This window comes from Melanostigma gelatinosum (genome assembly GCF_949748355.1).
Source record: "Melanostigma gelatinosum genome assembly, chromosome: 9".
Taxonomy (NCBI): Eukaryota; Metazoa; Chordata; class Actinopteri; order Perciformes; family Zoarcidae; genus Melanostigma; species Melanostigma gelatinosum.
Genome location: NC_136642.1, coordinates 19629667 through 19651114, shown reverse-complemented (window position 1 = coordinate 19651114; position 21448 = coordinate 19629667). Strand labels below are relative to the sequence as shown.

The 21448-nt window shown below is 46.6% G+C and overlaps 2 protein-coding genes across 2 annotated transcripts in view; one reads left to right on the top strand and one right to left on the bottom strand.

The window, feature by feature from the left end:
- The window catches only part of LOC306782378 (teashirt homolog 1-like), a 33136-nt gene extending 18526 nt beyond the window's left edge, over positions 1–14610 (bottom strand). Inside the window, exon 1 of the mRNA XM_079275710.1 lies at positions 14502–14610. Coding sequence (XP_079131836.1) covers positions 14502–14541 — 40 coding nt within the window. The 5' untranslated portion in view covers positions 14542–14610. The remainder of the gene's footprint in view (positions 1–14501) is intronic.
- Positions 14611–16512: 1902 nt separating this feature from the next.
- LOC306781831 (prostaglandin reductase 3-like) lies at positions 16513–21176 on the top strand. The gene is made up of 2 exons (XM_079274874.1): positions 16513–17067; positions 18707–21176. Exons 1-2 carry the CDS (start codon positions 16808–16810, stop codon positions 19632–19634), a joined length of 1188 nt encoding a protein of 395 aa, XP_079131000.1. The 5' UTR covers positions 16513–16807; the 3' UTR covers positions 19635–21176.
- The last annotated feature ends 272 nt before the right edge of the window (positions 21177–21448 follow it).

The following is a 21448-nucleotide window of genomic DNA, read 5'->3' as shown; positions in this document are numbered from 1 at the left end:
TGGGCTCAGGAGTCCCACCTCCTTGTTCAATCCCGCTCGTCTGAATAATATCGGCCGTGATGAATGGCGCCATAACTCTGATATCCACAATCAATCTCTGCTTTAAAGACACATCCATCTTCTGTAATGCTGACTGTGGGGGTAATGGGGGGGGGGGGGTAGGGGAGTGGTAGAAGGGTGCTCGCCTGACCTCCTAGTAGGGCGGCGTATGGGGGAGAGAGGGGCTCAAGGGTGCCAATGGAGAAAGGAAGGGGTAGTTGGGGGGGTTGTGGGGCACTGAGTGATGTCTGTCAGCTCACATCTGGCCGCAAAAATAAATGAGGCTTATGAAGACAAATGAAAAGGGGCCGTCTTCCCGGTCCCCCATCTCCCTGACACACACACACACACACACTCGCACGTAGACACACCAAAATGCCCATGGAGGACAGAGGAGGGAGGTGCACACACAAAGAGGAGCTGAATGGGAGAGGTGGGAAGAAATAGAGCCCGGCTTCTCTGCATCTCGGAGCTCTACTCCTCTCATATAAACCCTATAAACACTGTTCAACGTACGTTTAGCGTCAGCATGAGCCGAGTTGTGGCCGAGTGCCAGAAATTGTGCTCCGGAGCTCCGGCAGGACTGTGTGAAAGTGCTTGTTTCATTGTGCTTTGGCTAAACTTGGCTGCCCGTTACAATCAATGAAGAGCTTTTACTGCTCAAGAGCATTTACTCAACAGGAGCAAAAAAAAAAAAAAAAAAAAAGGAAAACAAAGATATCAAAATGGCCACTGTGACTGAAACTCTCCGCCCTGAACTCAAACCGATGGCTGTGTTCACGGAGGAGGGGGGCGGGGAGGTATTTAGTGGGCTGGGGGGGGGGGGGGGTTCAAGAGTGAACTATCCGTGAACCTGTTAGATGGGTCACCCCTCAGTGACACGGCCACTGAATATTCTTCTTAATGATGTGCCACGTCTTTTAACCCCCGCAGACAAAGCAAGGAAACATTATACTGTCAGGAGGTCTCCCCCACTACCTCTTTTTTTCCTCCTTTTCCCCTCACTCACTCTCTCCATCTCTGTCTGCCCGCCACCTTGTGCTGCCCCGAGTTGGATTTTTAATTATTAAACAGTGATATTCACCCAACGTTTTACAGCCGCGCTGGCAACATACTGTTTTGGTGTTAGAAATGTCGTTGCCATTAACTTCATTTTAAAAGATATAAAACTTGTATTTGTTCACCGTGATAAGATGTGCAGTGCTGGCTACCACACTGGCCTGGAATTACATGATTTCTTTCAGATATATTTCACAATAAATTCATGCCGATTTGACTCGATCTCTTCTAATTTCGTCGCATTCGCTCAAAAGCAAAGCGCTGCTAACTAAGACGTCGCCACGAGGCGGACAAACAAGGCCTTCTTTACTGCCACCAAACACAGGCCAAGAGGCAGATTACAGTGTTCTTAAAGTCTAATCTGGCCATGGTGGAGGAGGGGAAGGGCACCCAGGTGAGAGGGTTTATTGATTCTGCAAGTGGCTGGGATGGAGCTCGCCCCAGCAGGGGCCAACGGTGGGGGTGGACGAGGGTGTTCGGATGAAAGGTGAGCCGATGATGGATGAGAGGAAGCTGGAAATGGAGTGCGAGGTAAGACATTCAAACAAAAAAGTTGCGGATAGGCATGCCATGACAGGACTGACAGTTTACCATTGTAACTGACACATGGGCTACAACAGGCGTTCCTCCGTACAAGCTGTTCTGCAACGTAATGCGTTTCTTAACCGGGCCGCGAGTGTTCAGTGCCGTGACCCCGCAGACCTCCGACTGGGGCCCGGCCAGCCGAGAAAGCAGTAATCTCTCTGTCAAACAACTCTTCAGTAGCAGGTATAATGTGTGTGTGTGTGTGTGTGTGTGTGTGTGTGTGTGTGTGTGTGTGTGTGTGTGTGTGTGTGTGCATATACATGTTTCCAGGCCACTAGGAGATCAAAGGTATAAAAGCAAAGCAAACTAGATCAAAGCAAACTAAGTAAAGAACAATAAGGGGAGAGTGCTATACACTATAGTGTTTAGCACTCTCCCCTTATTGTTCATTACTTATAAATATGGTTACAATAATAATTTAAACCAGTTTAACCAGATCAGCAACAGCAAGACAACCTATTACCCATGAGGAGCACAACATACACACACACACACACACACACAAATGTCAATCCATTAATCCAAGTGGCACGGTAAAAGCACCAAAACATTCGTCCTGAAGTGTTATTAATGCCGTGATTCACTGATGAATTCATGAATGACGATCAAAAAATTCTGTGTAGGTTGTTGAACTGTTAGCTTGAAGTCATTTAAATGCTTTCTTAATGTGATTTATTCTTTCAGATTTTTCTTTAAAACACAAACTGGCTTTCATGTACAGCAAGTGCATGCATTCAGTGGAGCAACACCGCATACATAAACACACTATACACGCAAACGCACACACGCACACACACGGCGGCTGTGTGTGAGTACAGGGAAGACAGAAAACATTACAGAGCCCTTTTTTTGGCACCAAGCAAAGCGAGCAGGGAGGGTGGAGGTGGTCAGAGGGGTGGGAGGGTGGTGGGGGGGGGGGCCGGGAGGAGAGAAAACGAGGAGGAGAGTGAGCGGCGGGGGCGGGCTGAGGGAGTAGAGATGAGGGAGGGAGGGAGCGAGGGAAGGAGGGAGGGTTGAGCGTTGGAATGAACTCTCTCAGGCTTTGTGGTGCACGTTTCCCAAGGCCCCCGCCTGGCCCCTTTGATAAATGACACATGTCATTCTGTCAGCTTGTGACACTGCAGCTGGGAGGCCCTGTGATGTATGGCTCTGCTGAAAAAGGAAATCAACTTTTTTCCCTTCTCTCTCTCCCCCCCTCTGTTTCTGTCTCCCTCTCTCTTCCCTTCTTCCTCCCTCCCTCCTTCCCTCGGCCCAGGCTGAGTGCATGGCCTTTTTATATGAGGATTTAGGTTTCCTCTGGTTCAGTAAGCGCCCACCTCCTCCACCCGCCCCACCCTTACAGCGATAGACAGGCATGCAGCCAGGTTGCGGCTGGTTTGTTCTGTCGTACACACACACACACACACACACACACACATGCACACACTCACAGTGACACAGCTATTATGATGGTGTACAAAGCCGTAACCCGAGGAAAAAGGGGGCAACGCCACCTTGGAGGTGGATCCAGGATTTATGGCTGAAAGCCGAGGAAGTAAACAAAGTATGCACTTTTTAAGTAGGCAGGGGGAGGGGGCAGGTGGAGGGGGCGAGGGGGGGGGGGGGGGGGAGATTCCGGTTGGGCAGGATGGCTGGTGTCTCCCACTGGGTCATCTGTCATCCATGTGTCTGACTGGAGGACAGGCACACACAACTCTGGAAACATTGTGCGTATACACACTCTCCCACAGGAACTGGGATGAACTCAGAAAAGTATGCTCCACGCACACGCACGGGCACATACTGTACAGATGCAGGCAGATACATATTCACACTCGAAAAGAGATTTCAGAGCAAATACCCGCACGATCAATCTTCAGACGGTGGGAAAAAAAACCCGCAAACAAAGACGCGATGATATTTTATTTCACAGGGCAAATGAATCTAGCCAATGAGCTGCTCCCGCGAGGCCTGCCCTAACCCTCCCTTCCTGGCAGATTAGCCTATCACGGCATCCCATTGACCCCTCCACTCCATGCGCCGCCCACGCAATGGGTGAGCCAGCACAGAGAAGTCAAATCTCTCTCTTTCCCTTTTTTCTTCGTCAGCATACACACTTTCTTACTCTCTCCCCTCTCTAATCGTATCCTGGCTCTTTCACTTCCTCACTCTACCCTCTCCCTCTCCCTCTCTCTCTCTCTCCCTCTCCACACCCCCTCCTCCCTCTCGTTTCTCTCTCTACGGCTGACCTGTTATCAGCGCTCTGGAGATTTAACAGCCAAAAAAAACAGCCGAGCGTGAGTCAGGCGTGACGGAGGGACGTTTCCCAGTGTCGCCTCTCAATCTTTATGTGATCTCACACACACACACACACACACACACACACACACACACACACTTCACACACCACTACAAGACAAACACATTGATTTGGAATCAAGCAAATGTCCAAATATCACCGCCGGCGGTTTACTCAGTGCGGCCCGGTAGAATCACGATGAGGTGATGGATGTGTTGGTATGAAATCACAGGAATGAGGAACAGGATCCAGACCATTCAGCAGAGCTGCACACACACACACTAATGAGTAAGAGTTCATGATGTGTTGCTATGGGGACCAGGGCTACTTTGACTAAAGGAGAGCAAAAGTGCGAGAGACACAGAAAGACACAGGGAGCAGAGCATGAAACGGTAGGAGAAGTTGGTGAGGATCCAAGAGACAAAAGAAGGAAAAGAAAGAGTACGGTCAGACGTATTAATGCATGTGCTCCCCAATATTTATCATTTATTAAAAGATGACCCACGGGTCTATTATGACGGACGGACTACACTGTTGTCTAAGGTAAACTCCTTTAACTGTTTATAATAGTGATGCATTCTGCTTGGATTGAACAACAAGGCGTCAATATTTTAGTGGTATTATTAATATCGTGTCGATTATTATTGGCTTAGAGCATTTTAGTATCATGTAATTCTGGTTCAAATAGAAAATATTTGGAATTTTTGGAGGCGTGAAAATTGCCAAATTAACACCATGCAACATTATAAATCATTATAAATCATTATAAATCCCAGCACCAAAACATTGATACCCGCTGTAACAGAATTGAGTGTGTTTGAAATCGAATGTAATGTCGGCCGAGGAAGAGAGAAACTGAGCCAGAGAGAGAGGAAGAGATCAAACCAAAGCACGTAAAGAAAGGCAGCAATAGCCTGCACTGCGACCACCTGGGGGTCACGACCTGCCTTCGACCCCTTCAGATGTGCACTCTGGCCAGTATAAGGGGGGAGGGGCATGAGGGGAGGGGGGGGGGCGGGAAAACAAGGCATCATTAGGAGTGAGTGATGAGCGGTGGCCATGTCTGACTGCAGGCTAGAGCCCTGCTGCAGGACCGAACACTGCATTTATAAATGCCAGGAGGCCTTCACAAACGCTGTCAGCATGCACCAGTGCAACAACTGTGTGAATGCGAGTGTGGTTAGAAGGGGGGGGGGGGGGGGGGGCGGGGGGAGCCACCATTGGTATGAGCCCCCCACCCCTGTTAACAAGCTGCCTCTGTGACCCACAGGATATCGCTATACACATGTAGACAACAAACACATTGAGGACACGCAGCGCCGCCGCCGCTGGACGAGCATTCCCACCGCTAACGTCCATCGACATGAACAGTGTCGCCACTGTAGCCATTTTGTTTTTGTTTAGTCTCCTTTTCGGTGTGAGCAGGTTTGATTTTTTCTCTTTTAATCACAGCTGGAGGAGAGGAAGAACGAGGTACGAAGGAAGTGATATGACAAGAGGGGCACTGTGTGTGCGGAAGCAGGCTCCTGGGAGTGTGTTGTTGTATGTGTGTGTGTGTGTGTGTGTGCGTGTGTAAGAAGGCAGCAGTGTTGGACTCCAAGGTCAACCGATAAACACAACATTCACAAGTCGAGGAGGAGGAAGGTGGAGAACCGGCAACCACCCATTTACCCAAATTCCTCCGATCCTAGTCGAGCATTCGCCTCAATTAATCACTGGAATTGTTACACCATGGTAATACCAAAAACAATCTCCATGATCACACGCACAAACAAAATTTCAAATTGCTATCATCCATCTCACCTGCCCCCGTTAAAGGCTCGGGGAGGGGCAGTGGCGGATGGGTGAACCATTCATTGGCCTCCCCTCTCCCTCCCTCCGTTCTAAAGGCCCGGCCGGTGAAACGATGGTGAGAAATTAACGGCAGGCAGCTGAACAAGTAAAGGCGCCGGGGCGAGGGGATCAATGCGCGGCAGCCGCGGCGGGAGCAGCTATGTAAAACACTTGCCTTAAGTCAGCCGCATCCGGTTAATATTTAATCCCTCCATCCATCTCCACAAAGAGCGTTTCCCTTTTAGCTTTAGCTGCCGTTTACTTTGATTACACACAACCGTTTGGGCTGGCTGGCTGGGGGGGGGGGGGGGGGAGGGAGTAGGGGGTGATAAGAGAGCACGGTGGGTGATTTGCATGTGGATGGAAAATATTCTCGGGTTTGATAATCGCTCGGAGCGGTCGAGTGCCAGTGCGAGACAGAAGACGAAGAAGAAAGACTTGAATAGAGAAAGAGGGAGAAGAGGTTGAGAAGTAAAAGAACAGAAAAAAAGAAAGGTGATGCGGAATGAAAACGAATTGCACTCGGAGGGGTTGCCTTATTTAAAACAAGAGGAATGCAAATAAAGCAGGAGGAGCCAAATAACAGTGATATTATCTTCCGCGGTTATTTTCTGTGGCAAACGATTTCTAGGGAGGAAATCCAAAACTGTAACTCCCAAGTGAACATGCAAATCCATCTGTGTATTCCTGCGGAGCCTTCTGCGCTCGCTCTCATGTTGCTTTCTCCGCGTTGCTGTTTTTGCGTCCTCCTCTCTGCCGATTGAAGCCGCTCGTGTTTATCCTGCACCGCCACAGAAAGCGGCATTTATTACGGAAACCGAGTAATAACTACAGTGTCAACAGCGTAGCGCATGAGCATGTAATAACTTTAAAATTCATAGAAACTCATGTGCATGTAAGGGTAAATGATATGGTGTATAAGTACAAATAAAAGGTATGTAGCACTAATCTTTACAGTATGTCTCCCGCTTTATTACTCACACACTTTGGCCAACTGAATCATGGTCTCATACACATGATGCTTTCTATTACATTCTAATAATTAAAAGGGGAAATTAAACTGCATGCCACTGCACTGATTTAAACCCCGAAAAATTGAGAAAATATGTCAAATGGAGAACACACACGCATGAATTTCCTTCTTTCTTTTTTTTTCTCCTCGCTGCAAAGCCAGAAGCCTGCCGACCCCAAAATGTGTTTGTCAGCCAGCGGGTTTACTGGAAGGGAGCCTTGGAGATGGGCAATGGCAACTGTTCATTTTCTCACTCATTGACCTTGACTCCCCACTTTACGATGTGGACTAAAAGTGGCCCTCTATTAGCCAACAGCATGAGTAACAGAGGATCCAGGGAGTCAGAATCACTCTGCAGCCGCTGTTTTGCAAAAAGTGAACACAACACCACACACTGTGCACCAATGCACCCGGACTAGGGATGTGACGAAGGGGCTTTTTTTAACCTGTAAAGTGGAGCAAAACACCACATTGCTGGCTGATCTAAATCTTCAGAACTGAGGGTTACTTAAAAGGCAGAAACAATCCAATGGAAGCGTCGCACACTGAAGTTAAATCAGCATTTTTACCAATGCGTGTGCGTCATCGCATCTCTCCGGAGAGACAGATTCAAACAGTAGATCACAGTTTGTGACGCTACAAATGGACAAAGTTGGACAACCCCCACCCGTCCAGCTACGGACACGTCACCGTGATCGCTAACACGCCGAGCTATCGATGAGCGAGCCGCTACGCTGCCGCTTCGAAAGGGGGAAGAGAACCGGCTGCAGGGCCTCTGCCAACACTGGCAAGGGTAAAGTGTTATTTCGCTGGTACGCCGACAGCTGGACAAGCGGGTGGGAGGGTTGGGGGTTGGGGGGGTATGGATGCAGGGACGTGTGTGTGAGTTGGGAGGGGCATTCGGCCGGCCGGGCAGTAATTCTTAATTGACACCTGTCAGCATAATGCCGGCAGTCACAGCTGTTGCAGGAGAATTTGTCCATCGTCCCGTTCATCTGTCAGCTCTAATACCCGTCCTAAAAGCTGCCCCCACCCCAAAATCATCCCACTACGTTGCCATCCGTCCACCCACATAGACCCCCACCTACTAACACCATCTTCTTCGATGCTGCTGTTGGACTAAACATTGGCGCCCGCTGCCATCATCGAGCATCTCCTCTTCCTGTCTTCCTTCATGGCCAAAGCCAAAACAGACCTATTTCATTACATTGCTCTGCGCATTCAAACCATGTTGAAATGATTAAGTATTTGGCTCAAAAAAAAAGAGAATGCACACTTAAAGTCTTTCACCCGTTCCCTCATTTGTTTCCCTTTCAGATTTTCATTTCCCCGACGATCACCACCTAACTTTGTCCGATGAGGTACAACCGGCTGGGGAAAGAAAGGAGCACAGACTTAAAAATAAAAAGCTTCTTCTTCTTTCATCCCCCTCCCTCCCTCCCTCCCTCCCTCCCTCCTCTACCACCAACACTTCTCTCTCTTTTGTCTTTGTCTTTTGAGTGGCAAAGAACAGTTATTTATCCAGAGGAGAGAGAAGAAGAAGAAGTGAGATGAGAAACATGCTGGAGAGGGGAAATGAGCAAGAAATGAGAGAGGAGAGAGATGAGAGGTACGTGAAAGAGACGGAGAGCGAGGGAGGTAAAGAAGTAAAGAGGAGGAGAGGGAGGAGTGAGCAGGGGTTGGGTGTCCCTGGATAGGGCTTTTTGCTCTTCTGTAGTGGGCCCATCTCATTTGTCTTGTTTGTTTGTTGGCATCAAAGAGCTGCCTCTCACTCCCCCTGCTAACTGATGTAATGAGTGGGTAAGCTACATGGTTTTTTTTCCCTGCGCCGAGGAATTCAAATACTTATTAGACAAAATATTCTGTAATTGCTCATCTTTTATTGATAGAAGTAACATGTTAAATTTGGCTCTCGCAGACTTTCCCATAGCCTCTCGAGGAGGCACGGCACTGATCAAGAGAGCAAATTTACCCTCGACAAATGTAATACTTTACTTAAGAAAATTTGAGATGTCAATTTTTGCAGCCTAAATGTTGCACGACTACTTCTCTTGAACGCTTCCCCTCTTATCTTCCTCATGTCTCAAATTATGAGCCGGAGCAACAAAAAAATAGAAGAAGAAAAAATAAATAAAACAACATATGAACAATTTCTCATTAATGAGCTCTCCACTCTGGAGCCTGAACAAAATGTAATTACTCAGCACAACACACATATTACATAGTAATTAAGCACACTCAACAAAGAGCTGATAACCGCCGTTCATCAAAGCTTTGAGTCCAATCTGAATTACACCAAAGTAAAAAAACGAAAAAGATAACAGTTTGTTATGCTGCTGGAACATTGAAAAATGAGAAAGAAAATGATGTATTTGGGGAAATTGTTTTTCTGTGGCAGTCAGGAGTAAGACTGCTTGTCAGCCCAGTCCCAGAGGGCTGCTTTCTCTCTGTTTCAGACTTGATTTTCTCAGACTTGGATTTTTTTTTTTTTCTTCTTTTTTTGGATCCCATGACTTGCTGCTGTTTTTATGTGCTGCAAGGCAGGCAACAAAGCACATCTGGCTGCTTTAATGATATGATTTCCCATCATACTAAGCCACCTCCATTATGACCTCCCACAGAGACATGCTGGCTGCACTTAAGCATTAGGTGTGCATGTGTGTGTGTGTGTATCTGTCTGTCTGTCAGTCTGACTGTCTGTGTTTAGAGGTTGACGGTGTGTGTGTGTGTGTGTGTGTGTAAAGAGCAGCGAGGGCAAAACACTGCTAGTGATGGTAGCAGCGTGCCCTGAGGGCAGCTTTAGTTGAGAATGTCCCGGAAAGAATCACAAAGAAAGAAAGAGAAAGACACAAGCAGAGTAATATCGTTATGGTGTGAAATATATCCTTATCTACGTGAACAGAAAAAGCTTAAAGCTTAACGCGTGTTTAAACCTTGCTAATACCTTCCATTTTACGTATTGACCGATTATCAATACTAAGAAAAAACATCTCATGTGGATCTTGAAGCTGTTTTATCAAATGTGAACGTGAGGATTTGCCAGGATAATAAACGTAGCGAATGCAAGTAACTGAGAAACTAACAGCACACGCACACAAACACAGGGGCACTTGTGGTGACTCGAGGCATTAGAGGAGCGAGCTGAGCATGTTTGACCTTTGACTGCCTCAAATCCCTGATGTCAATTTAACTAATAGTTTCAGAGGGTGGCGCAGGAGCAAAAGTGGCTATCGACGAGGTCGATCGATGCCACCTGCTAACGACACCACCGCTCCAATTAGCGTAACCTCTAGCCGAGTCCGACCGCCAAACACACACACGCTAGAGGGAAATGCCCAGGAAACACAGCGCACAACTGAAGGAGGGGGATAAAAGTGGCCGCTGCGGATCAATACGTGTCCCTGCTCTGTCTGCTACCCCTCGTTTAGACCGGGAGAGCGGAACAGATATGACGGTCAGAAGTGAGAGATATGTGGAGCTGCTGCTGGAGGTTGTTTTTGGCGCTCCGAGGAGGGGATCTGAAGGCGGGCCTTGCTAAGGAGGATGACTAACGTGCCGCGGTTACGTTACACTCGTTCAAGTTATTCATTCCAGGAAAGCTAACACTGGTCAGTGCTAAACTACACACACACACACACACACACACACACGCTCTTTTCGCCTCTGTCTCTACCCCCCCACCCTCTCTCCAACTCACACACACACACACACACACACACACACTGACTTCTAACATAAACTTCTCATTTCTCAGAAGCCGTGGAGCCTTTAAGCCATCGGAAGTTATAAGCCCGCTCCAACTTTCAGGCCACAAGACACGAGTTCCTTCACTGAAAATCAACTCCTTTTTTTGTTGATCAAAACAAGATCAAAACAAGACTGTTGTAATTCTCAGGAAGGAGAGGGGGGGGGTATACACTGGGTATACACTGCTGCACCGCTCAGGACGCTGCTGTAGACAGAAGGGTGGTGGTGGTAGTGGGGGGCGCGCACATACATCTCAGCATACTGATTATTTTGAGGGGAGAATATCACATAACAGCATCGTCAAGTAAGAGCACAAAGGTCGCTGTGTAATCTTAGCCACTCCGGGCATGCAAAATCATTAATCCCCGGGCAGTGATTCTCCAGCTCGGATATCAACTGCAGGCCTTCAGTCCTACCGAGTTGGGAGGACGTTCGGCCAAAGTACGACGAGACGGTGTTATGATGTGGCGGTGATTTACTAGCAGGGCGGCAACACATGTAAAAGTGTAAAAACTTCAACTTGAACGTCCACATTTTTTTTTTTAAACGCTCCCTGGGATTACTTCGGAGTGCTGACACATCAAGTGGTTAGAACAGGACCGAGCCGCGTCATTAATACGAAAATAAATAAATCTCTCGCAACAGACGAAACATTTCCAGCCTCACATTCCAGCCGCAAAAAAAGAGAAAAAGTTAAAGAGGATGCACTGCTAGCTCGACGCAAAGAGAAAACCTCTGTAATTGAAGGAACGAGAGAACAGAGGGAAAGGTTGCGGTGCGCTGCCGCTGGTCTGGCCGGCCTTATTACAAGGTGAGAAGAGTGGTGGGGGCGAGGGCGGGGGCAGGGGTTGGCGGGGGCTTACTGAGGTCATTAACTGGCATTGTCTCCTGACGTGATTAGTCAGGTAGCAAAGTCCATTTGTCACCTGCACAGGCAAATTGAGTTGGTGCTGCACTAGGGGCTATAGGGACTGTATAATATCAACTTGATTACATCAAGGCAGCTGCGGACTTGACACCTTACTGAATTTGTCAGCATTAATCGTTTGGGCCTGTCACAAATCCATCAGCTGCACAGATAATTAGGGCCCTCTCTAATGAAGCCAACGGGAAGCAACCTAACCCCCCCCCCCCCCCCCCCACCCGCACACACACACACACACACGTCTTTTCTTATAATTAACCATCGTGCTCCACAGAAATAAGAGCGACTATCTTATCTGCTCTTCCTCCTCGTCTTCCTCCTGTAAGGCTATCTGAGCCTGCCTCGGATGAAAGACGACGTCACTCTGTTCTGTCTTTTTTATTGTCGCTGCCTTCCTGCCCCCCCCCCCCCCCTCTTAAATCGAGTCGTTTAATGATGAGGTGAGGCTACAAGTGTAATAACACACACAGGAACATGCATCTGTGCACAATAAAAATGCACAGAGGAAAGAGAGAAATGTACGTGTACTTTAAACTCACTCTCTGGTTTCTTTCCATCTCAGCTTCACCACTTGGATTTCTGAACATAGATTCTTGAATAAAAACTATTGTGTATTTTTATAAAGTGTAATGACAGCTACATGTTTTGTAAAAAAAAAAAAAAATCCTTGTGTCTTGGCCATTTTCTGTGGCTCTTAACACCACATACACACAAGCTTCACAATAGTACTGGAGGGAATTGTGTTTGAAATTAAATTATGTGTCAAAATCTGAATCACTTGCCCTAAAAATATACCTCTAAATTGTACATTTAGGGGAGAATAAGGAAAACAATAATCTAGTTGTTGCTTCAAGACCTTGCAAGACATTTAATTATAAGCTGCCTGCATTATAGGAAAATAAAATACAACTGATGGTAAAACTTGACAAAAAACCCCCACAATTATGCCTTTCACCATTTCTGATGCTGTGGAATATTTAATGCCAGATTTGGCCTTGAAACACTAAAATAGACATTACATAATAAACAATGTTCTCCAAGATAGGTAGGTGAGAGAGAGAGAGAGAGAAACCTGTCAAGACAAGTTTGCTGTTGTTTTAATTGTCTGAGCTTTGATTTCCATGCTCAGTCCCACCATGAGCAATTTTCCTCTCTGAAGCCACAGGTCAGTACCAGCTCCCAGTGGAGCATCAGGCTAGCCTAGCGCGTGTGTGTGTGTGTGTGTGTGTGTGTTCGTTATTTGTTGCTACTGGGAGCGTGGGGTGGGGGGCGTTATCTCTGACCAACTGTCATGTTCATGGGAGAATGGAAAACATCCCGTCTGCCAAGCTGTGATTGACCATTACAACCCATGATGCGCATGACACTCAGTGGACAGTCTAATGGATCAATGGTGTGTGTGTGTGTGTGTGTGTGTGTGGTGAGTAAAGGGAGGGGTCACAGCGATGTCATGTTTTCATGCCTCCATCTACATGCAGAAACCTAACAGGAGTCGCTTTGCTGCCACCATGGCCGACCATTTACAGTGGGCTATCTCGCCAAAACGACAAACGAAAATCACACACACACACACACACACACACACACTCAGAAAAGTAAAGCAAGGCTCGATATCTACATCCTCTTTTTCGCGGTGCAGGCCCGACATTGTGTGAAAAGTGCTTCACTGGAAAGGCAAGCGAGAAAGAAAGAAGTCGACAGCGAGCACCGGTTGAATGTTCTCCGTCCTATACGCTCCCTTCTCAGCCTCCTCCTCCTCATCCTCACCACCAGCTCCCTGCTTAAGATGATAAAAAACCTGCCGAGTTCAAAGTCTTCGTCGGCTGGCCCTCCTGTTCGACCCGCTTTGCACCTCATATTTCAAAATCTCTTTAAAATTCTGTAACTGTCTTTTGTTCACTGCAGTTGTTAATGCCTAACTTCAAAGGCTCGGCCTCATTAGCACAGAGGTAGAAACCCCTGTCACTCATTTACATTTGTTTAAAGGCTGCAGGGAGACGAGGGGAGAAAAGGGGGAGTCCAAATCCAAACCACTAGAAGTCAACCTTGTCGGTCCTCTGCCAAGACCCGGTTTTATCAGCTGGTCACATTGCAAACATTATATACTCCCCTCCAGCAGTGGATATTGATTTCATCACTGAGCTGATTCTTACAGCGAGTGTGGGGTGAATTTGGGATGGGAACGTGCAAAAAAAACCCTCAACATTTATATCCATTAAGGAAAGGGCATGCTCAAACCTGATTATTTTTATAATTTTTTTTAAAAAGAGTGTTTGGGTCGATTTTTCCTGTGATCTGTTCAACATACACACCGTCCTTTTTCATCTGCTTTTAGTACCGTCCTTAACAAAATAAAACGAGGTGATTTTCCACCATAATGTGCAACTTTTTGAATGCTTCTTTTAGTTTCTGGCTGGGGGTTGTGTGTACGAATGGCTAAACCTACCAGAGGCATGCTTGTCTTGGTGGAAGGATTTATTGATGTTTATCAGGGATGAATAGATCAAAGACTGCCACGTGACAGGCGATCAATCACGCATCAAATCAAGGATGGCAATCCTCTAATAAAACAGAAAGAAAGAGGGGAGAAAAAAAGCGGCTCTCACCAGTTGTCTCCCCTTCTTTCCCAGTCAATTATTCATCATTACTCACTCTTGAACCTCAAAAGATCCCTTTTATCTCCATAACATGCCATTTAGTTTATCTCACCATTCTTAAGAGAACTTTCCTGGCAAAGGACGATGAATAAGAGAAGAAGAAAAAAACCAAAGTGGCATTGCGCAGATTTGTGCGTCCCCTTTTTTTCCGCCAGATTAAGACACATTTTAAACACAACTGTGGGTCATGCGTTGAGTCGCGCGCTGTGTTAATAACACAACAAATATAATTCAAAACAGTGAAATACATCTCAGCATGCAGCGCAACCAAACAATGCGGTGTGGAAGGAGACATTTGGCACTTGTGAATAAAAGCGAGTTGGCTACCGTGGTGGGAAATGGTCGTTATGAAGGGGCGGGTTATACCTGCTGATCGCCGCGGCTCTTGCTGCTTTCTCCTCGGCATAGTGACCGTCGCTCTCCACAGTGCTTCTCATGCAGGGATTACAAACAAATCGAGTCTGTCAGTTTTGAAAAATCATCCCGTTCTCTCTTTTTTTTCGTGGGGGGTGGGGGGGGGGGGGAATAGGGTTTTGATCTCGGAGCTGGAAAAAAATGTCTTCTTTTCAAAGTGCCTGCTCTCTTTTGGACTCAACAGCTTGTTCGGCTTCGAGTAATGAGCAGAAAAATTACGAAGGGATTCGGCCAGCTCCTGACACCTTCATGTCCATCAAAGATCATCTTCCGTCATGTCTCTCGTGGCACGGGTTTACAAAAAAAAAAAAATCGGCAGCGAGAAAGCACCTTGAAACCCAAGTTTTCAGTTCACTCCCCCTGGAAAAAAAAATCTCGCTAATCTCCAGTGCTGTTTGGAGGGGGACGATAGTTTGCTGCGCCTTTTACGCACACCAAAACTAAAAAATAAATAAACTCTGGCGGTAACAAAACAAATACGTCCCGTGTGAGCGCAGCGCACAGCTCTGACAAGTAATGTATCCTTGTGTTTCCTTCTCTTCTCTCGCCAGAGACCTGAAAGAGAGAAAAGGGGGAGAGAGGGAGGGAGGGAGGGGGGGAATAGACAAACAGGCATTAGATGGGTTAATGTCAGTCCGTCACCACCACGCCACCTCAGCCCGGATCCAGCCTCACCAGTCCGGCGGAGACTTTTTCCTCCTCCCCTCTTTCTCTCCCATTGAAATAACAATTCTAAATGAGACGACCCGCGTGTATGTATTACTTACGTTTCAGGAGTCGTGGAAATAATTTCCACCGCTCATCTCATCGCATCTTGGACAGAATTATTATTTTTTTTGGAGGGGTGGCTGATGCGGTGGAGAAGGATATCACTTGAGAGAGAGCGCGAGAGAGAGCGAGAGGGGAAACAAACAAGACGCAGGCGCATCCAAGCTTCGCCAACAGCAGATCAGATCGACATGGACTCAAATACTTGTCTCTTAAAAGAGCAAAAAAAAAGGAGAGTGGTAGGGTGGTGGTGGTGGTGGTGGTGGGGGGAACTCCAGTCAGTGATCCGAGGTCTCCCGAAAAGAAATAAGAAAAAAATGGAAACGCGGTGGATCCAGAAGCTGTTTCAGACAGTCTCAACTGATAGACAGACGCATCGAGTGGCTTTTCCTGCTACATTTTTACTCCTCCCCTCTCCACAAGCGTCACCCCTGACAGAGGAGCCTACCTGTCAATCTTTTTAATTGTCTTGTTTTCCCCCCTCTCTCTCTCTCTCTCTCTCTCTCTCTCTCTCTCTCTCTCTCTCTCTCTCCTTCTCCCTTTGCTTTAAAAAAAAAGAAAGAAACCTCCGACAAAAGAACGGATCCTTCCGGAACTTATCAGGCAGGGGGGGGGGGGACTAAAACCAAACTTATAGGAACACGCATCGCAAACCACAAGTTATCCACTCGTATATGAGGCTGCTACGACTTAAGTGTCATATGTTATGGCAATGACACGAGTTCGTCTCCCACTGGGGGGGGGGGGGGCAGGACGAAGGTTCAATGCTCCCATATGTTGTGGCAGCGTAATAGTAACATGCTTTGAATGGATTATTTTTTACCCCAAAATGACAGATGACAATAGGTGGCAACGCGTCTGCGTGAAACGTACAGACAAGGGGATGCAAACAACACCCTCTCCCAGGTCGCTGCTACTGGCTTTGGTTACAGGTGCACATGAGGGCACACACATGTTCCAGCAGCAGCCCCCCCCCCCCCCTCGAATATTAAAAAAAAGCGCAGCTGCGCAGCACCTCGTGTGATTATGTTTAGTAAAGCCTATTCGTGCCGTTTTGGGGAGATTCGGCGGGGTCGGTGTCGGTTTGGTGGGAGGAAAAAAGCGGTTAAGGGGGACACGTTCGGAGGAGAGGATTGATTTGTTTCACCTTACTAGGAAGTGAGCGCCCTGTCCGGGAAGGGGAGGGACTCCCGACAACAAGTCTGCGGCGCTACCTAACAAGGCTGCGCCAGCACAACGTTGTATGTCCTAAATACTGCGTGTTGTTGTTGTTTAGTTTGGCTGAAGAACCAGAGAGCGATGCCACAAAGCGCAGCGGCTTCTCTTTTTGTCTGAAAGCGCGTCTTTTAGCACGGCTCAGCCCGGCCTGCACGCTGTGCGCTGTGCACGTGCAGCGAGGGGGGTGGGGGCTAATGGTAGCCGGGCTTTATCGCTGCCACGAACGTAGCCGACGTCAAGTTCGTCCGTGAACTTTGTACCATTGTGAAGGCATGTCCAGCCTGCTGCTCGTGAGAAACGTCCGGAGGGCAATATCGGTGCTCGGTGGCGGAAGCGGAGGCACCAACGCACTTTCTGGAGTTCGGCCGGTCGCGCGGCGCTTCGTCATAGACATGTCCTACTCGGCACACTTCATGGATTTCAAGGGATCCTCCATACCGAGCAGCATGAAAAAGCTGGTCGTGAACAAGCTCAGTCCTAATTTCCGACTGGCATCAAGAGGAGATGGAGATGATGGAGCAGGAGATGCAGTGTTACATGGCGCGGGTATTGCAGCATCATTTCTCCGATTAGCAGCAGAGCCCGACATTACTTCTCTTTTTCTGAAAATAGCAGCATTTGTTTTTTAGTTTTTTTTTCTAATTCCAGCCGGATGTAATATCTTCCCCTAATTTTGATTTGCCACTACATTACAGACTGTTTGTATGCCTAACCTGTTAGATGTTGTGTTAGTCTCATACAAATGCCCCTCAGGCTTTATTGTGGTATTTTACTGCCAATGAAATAAATACATAATTAGTGTCTTACTGCCTTGCAAGACAGAGATCGGTTGTGTGTGAACTAAGGCCTTTGACCGTTGTCTGTAATACTGAGGCGCCGCCGTCATGGGAACGGTGGAGATGATTTAACGAACGGAAAATAAATATTTCTGTTTGTGGACTTGTGCAAATGGAGACACTTACCCCGCATTGCGCAGCATCAGTGCAGGCTTAAGAAATGTTACATACGAAAGTGTTGAATGACGAATTTCAGAGTGAGAAATTGATCATTGAAACGATCTTGGCTGCAGCGAAAGAGGCGGATTAAATCACAAGTAAGAAATGAAACTTTACCGACTGCATCATTGAACGGCGTCTTTGCAACATACAGTGGATCCTCAAGTCCCTAGATTCCCGAGGAATACAACTTTAAATGTACTCAGAGAAATGCACACAGATGCACGGGCTGCACAGGAAAGACACGAGGACTCATCAGATTGCATGGGGAGCTTTTTATGACATTGTTCGGACTGGAGTCCACAATAACAGTCTTTTAATTATTTTTCATATGAAAACAAATAATTTCCAGAAGCTTCGTTGTCAGTTTTGCTATAAATCCAGAATAGAGGCCATGGAGCCTGAACAATTCATTTAGTGTGTGTCAATAACATCATTTTTTGTGCTTTATATAATTTTATCAGCATTACTACATTTAAAGGTTTTTCAGAGGTTTATGTGTGAACACACTTTATTCCCGCAAATCTCATTTTATTTGAATTTGTTTAAACTCGTGTATTTTAAATGAGATCTGCGTACGTTGAACGAGTTGTACCTTTTTGATGAAAACCATTTCCCTGAAAGGAAACGGATTCTAAAGATAAAAAGTAGTCAAATCGAGGAGTCTTGTGTCACTGTGGCCCATCTATAAACCACAGAAGCATTATCTGCGAGCTCAAAGTACACGTGTGACATGCACAGTAATGAGGCACAGCATGCGCCGCTCTAAAAGGCAGTAAATGATTTATTTATACATTCCTTTCACACATATGTTTCCAACACGTTTCCAAAGTAAGATGAAAAACGGCCGTCTCCGTGTTGAGGCAAGACTATCTAAGATTTTTTTTAAAGTGCAGTTTGTTTTGGGTGTCTCTGAAGACAATGAATCATGACATCATGCAATGTGTTTTGTGATACAAGCCTTTCCCTGTCGGTGCCGGGCCGCTCTCTTCCAGAGAAAAGTGAGTCATTGCCAAAACAAAGCAGAGTGTTCGTGCCCTGTGCAGAAATGTCGAGAGAAGGAAGCTGAAGTCTTGACCTTCGGACAGAATTTAGGAAAATAGCGCACTAATGACCGCCTAACTTTCATTCTCTTGAATCCACGATTATTGTTGTTTTTCTTTGTTTGTATTGCAGTTTTGCAGGAGTCAACGCCTCCGATATTAATTACTCGGCAGGCCGCTACGACCCCTCGGTGAAGCCCCCCTTTGACATCGGCTTCGAGGGCATCGGCGAGGTCGTCGGCCTCGGCCTCAGCGCCAGCTCCCGCTACACCGTGGGCGACGCCGTGGCCTACTTTGGCAGCGGCGCGTTCGCCGAGTACACGGTGGTGCCGGCCAAGGAAAGCGTGCCCATCCCCGCGGTGAGGCCGGAGTTCCTCACCCTGCTGGTCAGCGGCGCCACGGCCTACATCGCCCTGAAGCGCCTGGGCGACCTGGCCAAAGGGGAGACGGTCCTGGTCACGGCGGCAGCAGGAGGAACGGGACAGTTTGCCGTGCAGTTCGCTAAACAGGCCGGTTGTCACGTGATCGGGACGTGTTCGTCCGACGAGAAAGCCGGCTTCCTGAAATCCATCGGCTGCGACAGGCCGATCAACTACACCACGGAGGACCTGGCCAAGACGCTGAAGAAGGAGTACCCACAAGGCGTAGACGTGGTGTACGAGTCCGTCGGAGGCAGCGTCTTAGAAGTCGCCGTGAACAGTTTGGCCAATAAGGGCCGGCTGATCGTCATCGGCTTCATTTCGGGGTACCAGACGGCATCGGGGATCCCGGATTTCAGAGGGTCAACACTGCCGGTGAAGCTGCTGCAGAAGTCGGCCAGCATTCGGGGCTTCATGCTGCTTCACTTTGTCAGTGACTACAGGGAGGCTCTGGGTAGCATGATGCAGATGTTTGCCCAGGGGAAGCTAGTGTGTGAGGTGGATCATGGGGATTTGGCACAGGAGGGGAGGTTCGTAGGCCTGGAGTCAGTCTTCCGGGCTGTCGACTACATGTATGCTGGGAAAAACCTGGGCAAGGTGGTGGTGGAAGTGTTCCCGCCCCCTGTTAGCAATAAGCTCTGATTGAACTGGGGCTGCAACAACGAATCGATAAAATCGATAATAATCGATTATTAAAATAGTTTTCATTATTGATTATCAAATTTCATTGTCGATTCTTTGTGTCGCGCGATTATTACGCCATTATTACGTCAATAAGTCGCGGAGACGTTTGGGAAAAAAAAAAGAGCGGAGCACAGCAGTTGTTGTGTGAGGAGCTTCTAATGACGACCAAGACACGTCTGGTTTTGAATGGAACACTTCCTGAAAACTGCAGTTTAACAACTGTTACAGTGAACAGACCGCGCTCTTGCACCCGACATATACGTTAGGTTTTCACTTGTCGTTATCATTGTTGTCGTATCATAGCACATTGCATGCATCATGCTACTTCCTGTCTCTTCACAGTAAAATCACTTCCGTTTTCATGCTCTTCACAATAAAAGTAAATATGCGATCAAACAATTTACAACAGAGGAAAGACCATCGGACCGTAACGTTGTTCTGAAACATGGCGGAGGCAGAGGAATCAGTACGACCTAAGTCGGCCAAGGTGTGGGAGCATTTCACACTTAATAAATTGAAAAAGTGTGTTCATTGCAAGATATGCAAAAGCGACATGATATGGCACGGGAGCACCACGGAGATGATTCAGTTTGTGCGTGTAGTGTAGAGAACAAGTTCTGACGTTCAAACAAATCCTGTTAAGTTTTCTGATTTGTATTTTTCTTTATTTTTTATAAATGATTTATTGTTCCGACAGCTCAGGGCCCTTTAAACAAAAATATACATATTTTTGTGCACATGTATGTTTTTTGTGTTGGTCCATTTGTTTTTTTTGTTTTTTAATGATTACTTTAACAGCTCAGGGATGTTCAAGAAGCAACCTGTTTGTGCACTTTCTGAAGATCAGTTCTGTTTTTGAATAAAGGGCTGGAAATAAATTATTTTGTTTTTTTTAATCCGATTAATCGAAATAATAATCACCCGATGAATCAATTATTAAAATAATCCTTAGTTGCAGCCCTAGATTTAACTCAAATCATACATGATGATCAAATGAGTGAAAACGGGAAAATATAGGGCTTTCATTTTTGAATAGATTAATTTCTTTATTTTTGTACGAAGATTGCTATAACCCCCAATTAATCTAATGCTTTCACAAATAAACATAATGAGCAACTTTTATTTTCTGCTATTTTGGAAACTACAAGAAGGTGTTATTCTTATTTAGGGGAGCTTTCAGCAGTTTGTGTCAAGACTTAAATTAGTCTCAAACAAATCAGAAAATGTACTAATGACAATGTATTAATGATCAAATTGACAAATATTCGGATTAAAAAAAATCTGACACGGCACGCTATCCCAGAAAATATTTTTTACAGTGTTTCTTAAATTGTGTGTTCACCGTCTGGTACAAGTCCACCTCCAAAATTAATTTAGACCAGCTGCCATAATGGGCTTGCTTTTAGCACTCTCAGGCACTTTATCTACCATAAATGTTTTATGATAGACTTCATTGTTTTTCTAATAGGGGCTTACGTTGGTGTGTGCTTGTCAAGAGTGAGTGCTGCTCCAGGTGTGCTTGCTATTTCGTCGCCTGTTTGTGGCTGACAGAAACAGCATTCACACAATCAATCTTTTCATTCACATGTCCCGAAGCTGCACATAATTAAAAAAAACAAAAAAGTTCAACTAACCAGGAGTTGCACTTGAAAATGCCATTAGGTTTCCACACCGCAAGTAAAGAAAAATCACTTCTAGTGAATGCATTGTGGAATGCCCTTTGACATTTATTTTTTTTCATTTCCATTTATTTTTTGTTTTTAATTTAGTTT

Coding starts and splice junctions, on each gene's coding strand:
- LOC306781831 (XM_079274874.1), top strand. CDS start 16,808: ATGTCCAGCCTGCTGCTCGTGAGAAACGTCCGGAGGGCAATATCGGTG. Junction 17,068..18,706: donor GATGGAGCAGGAGATGCAGT/GTTACATGGCGC, acceptor TTTGTATTGCAG/TTTTGCAGGAGTCAACGCCT.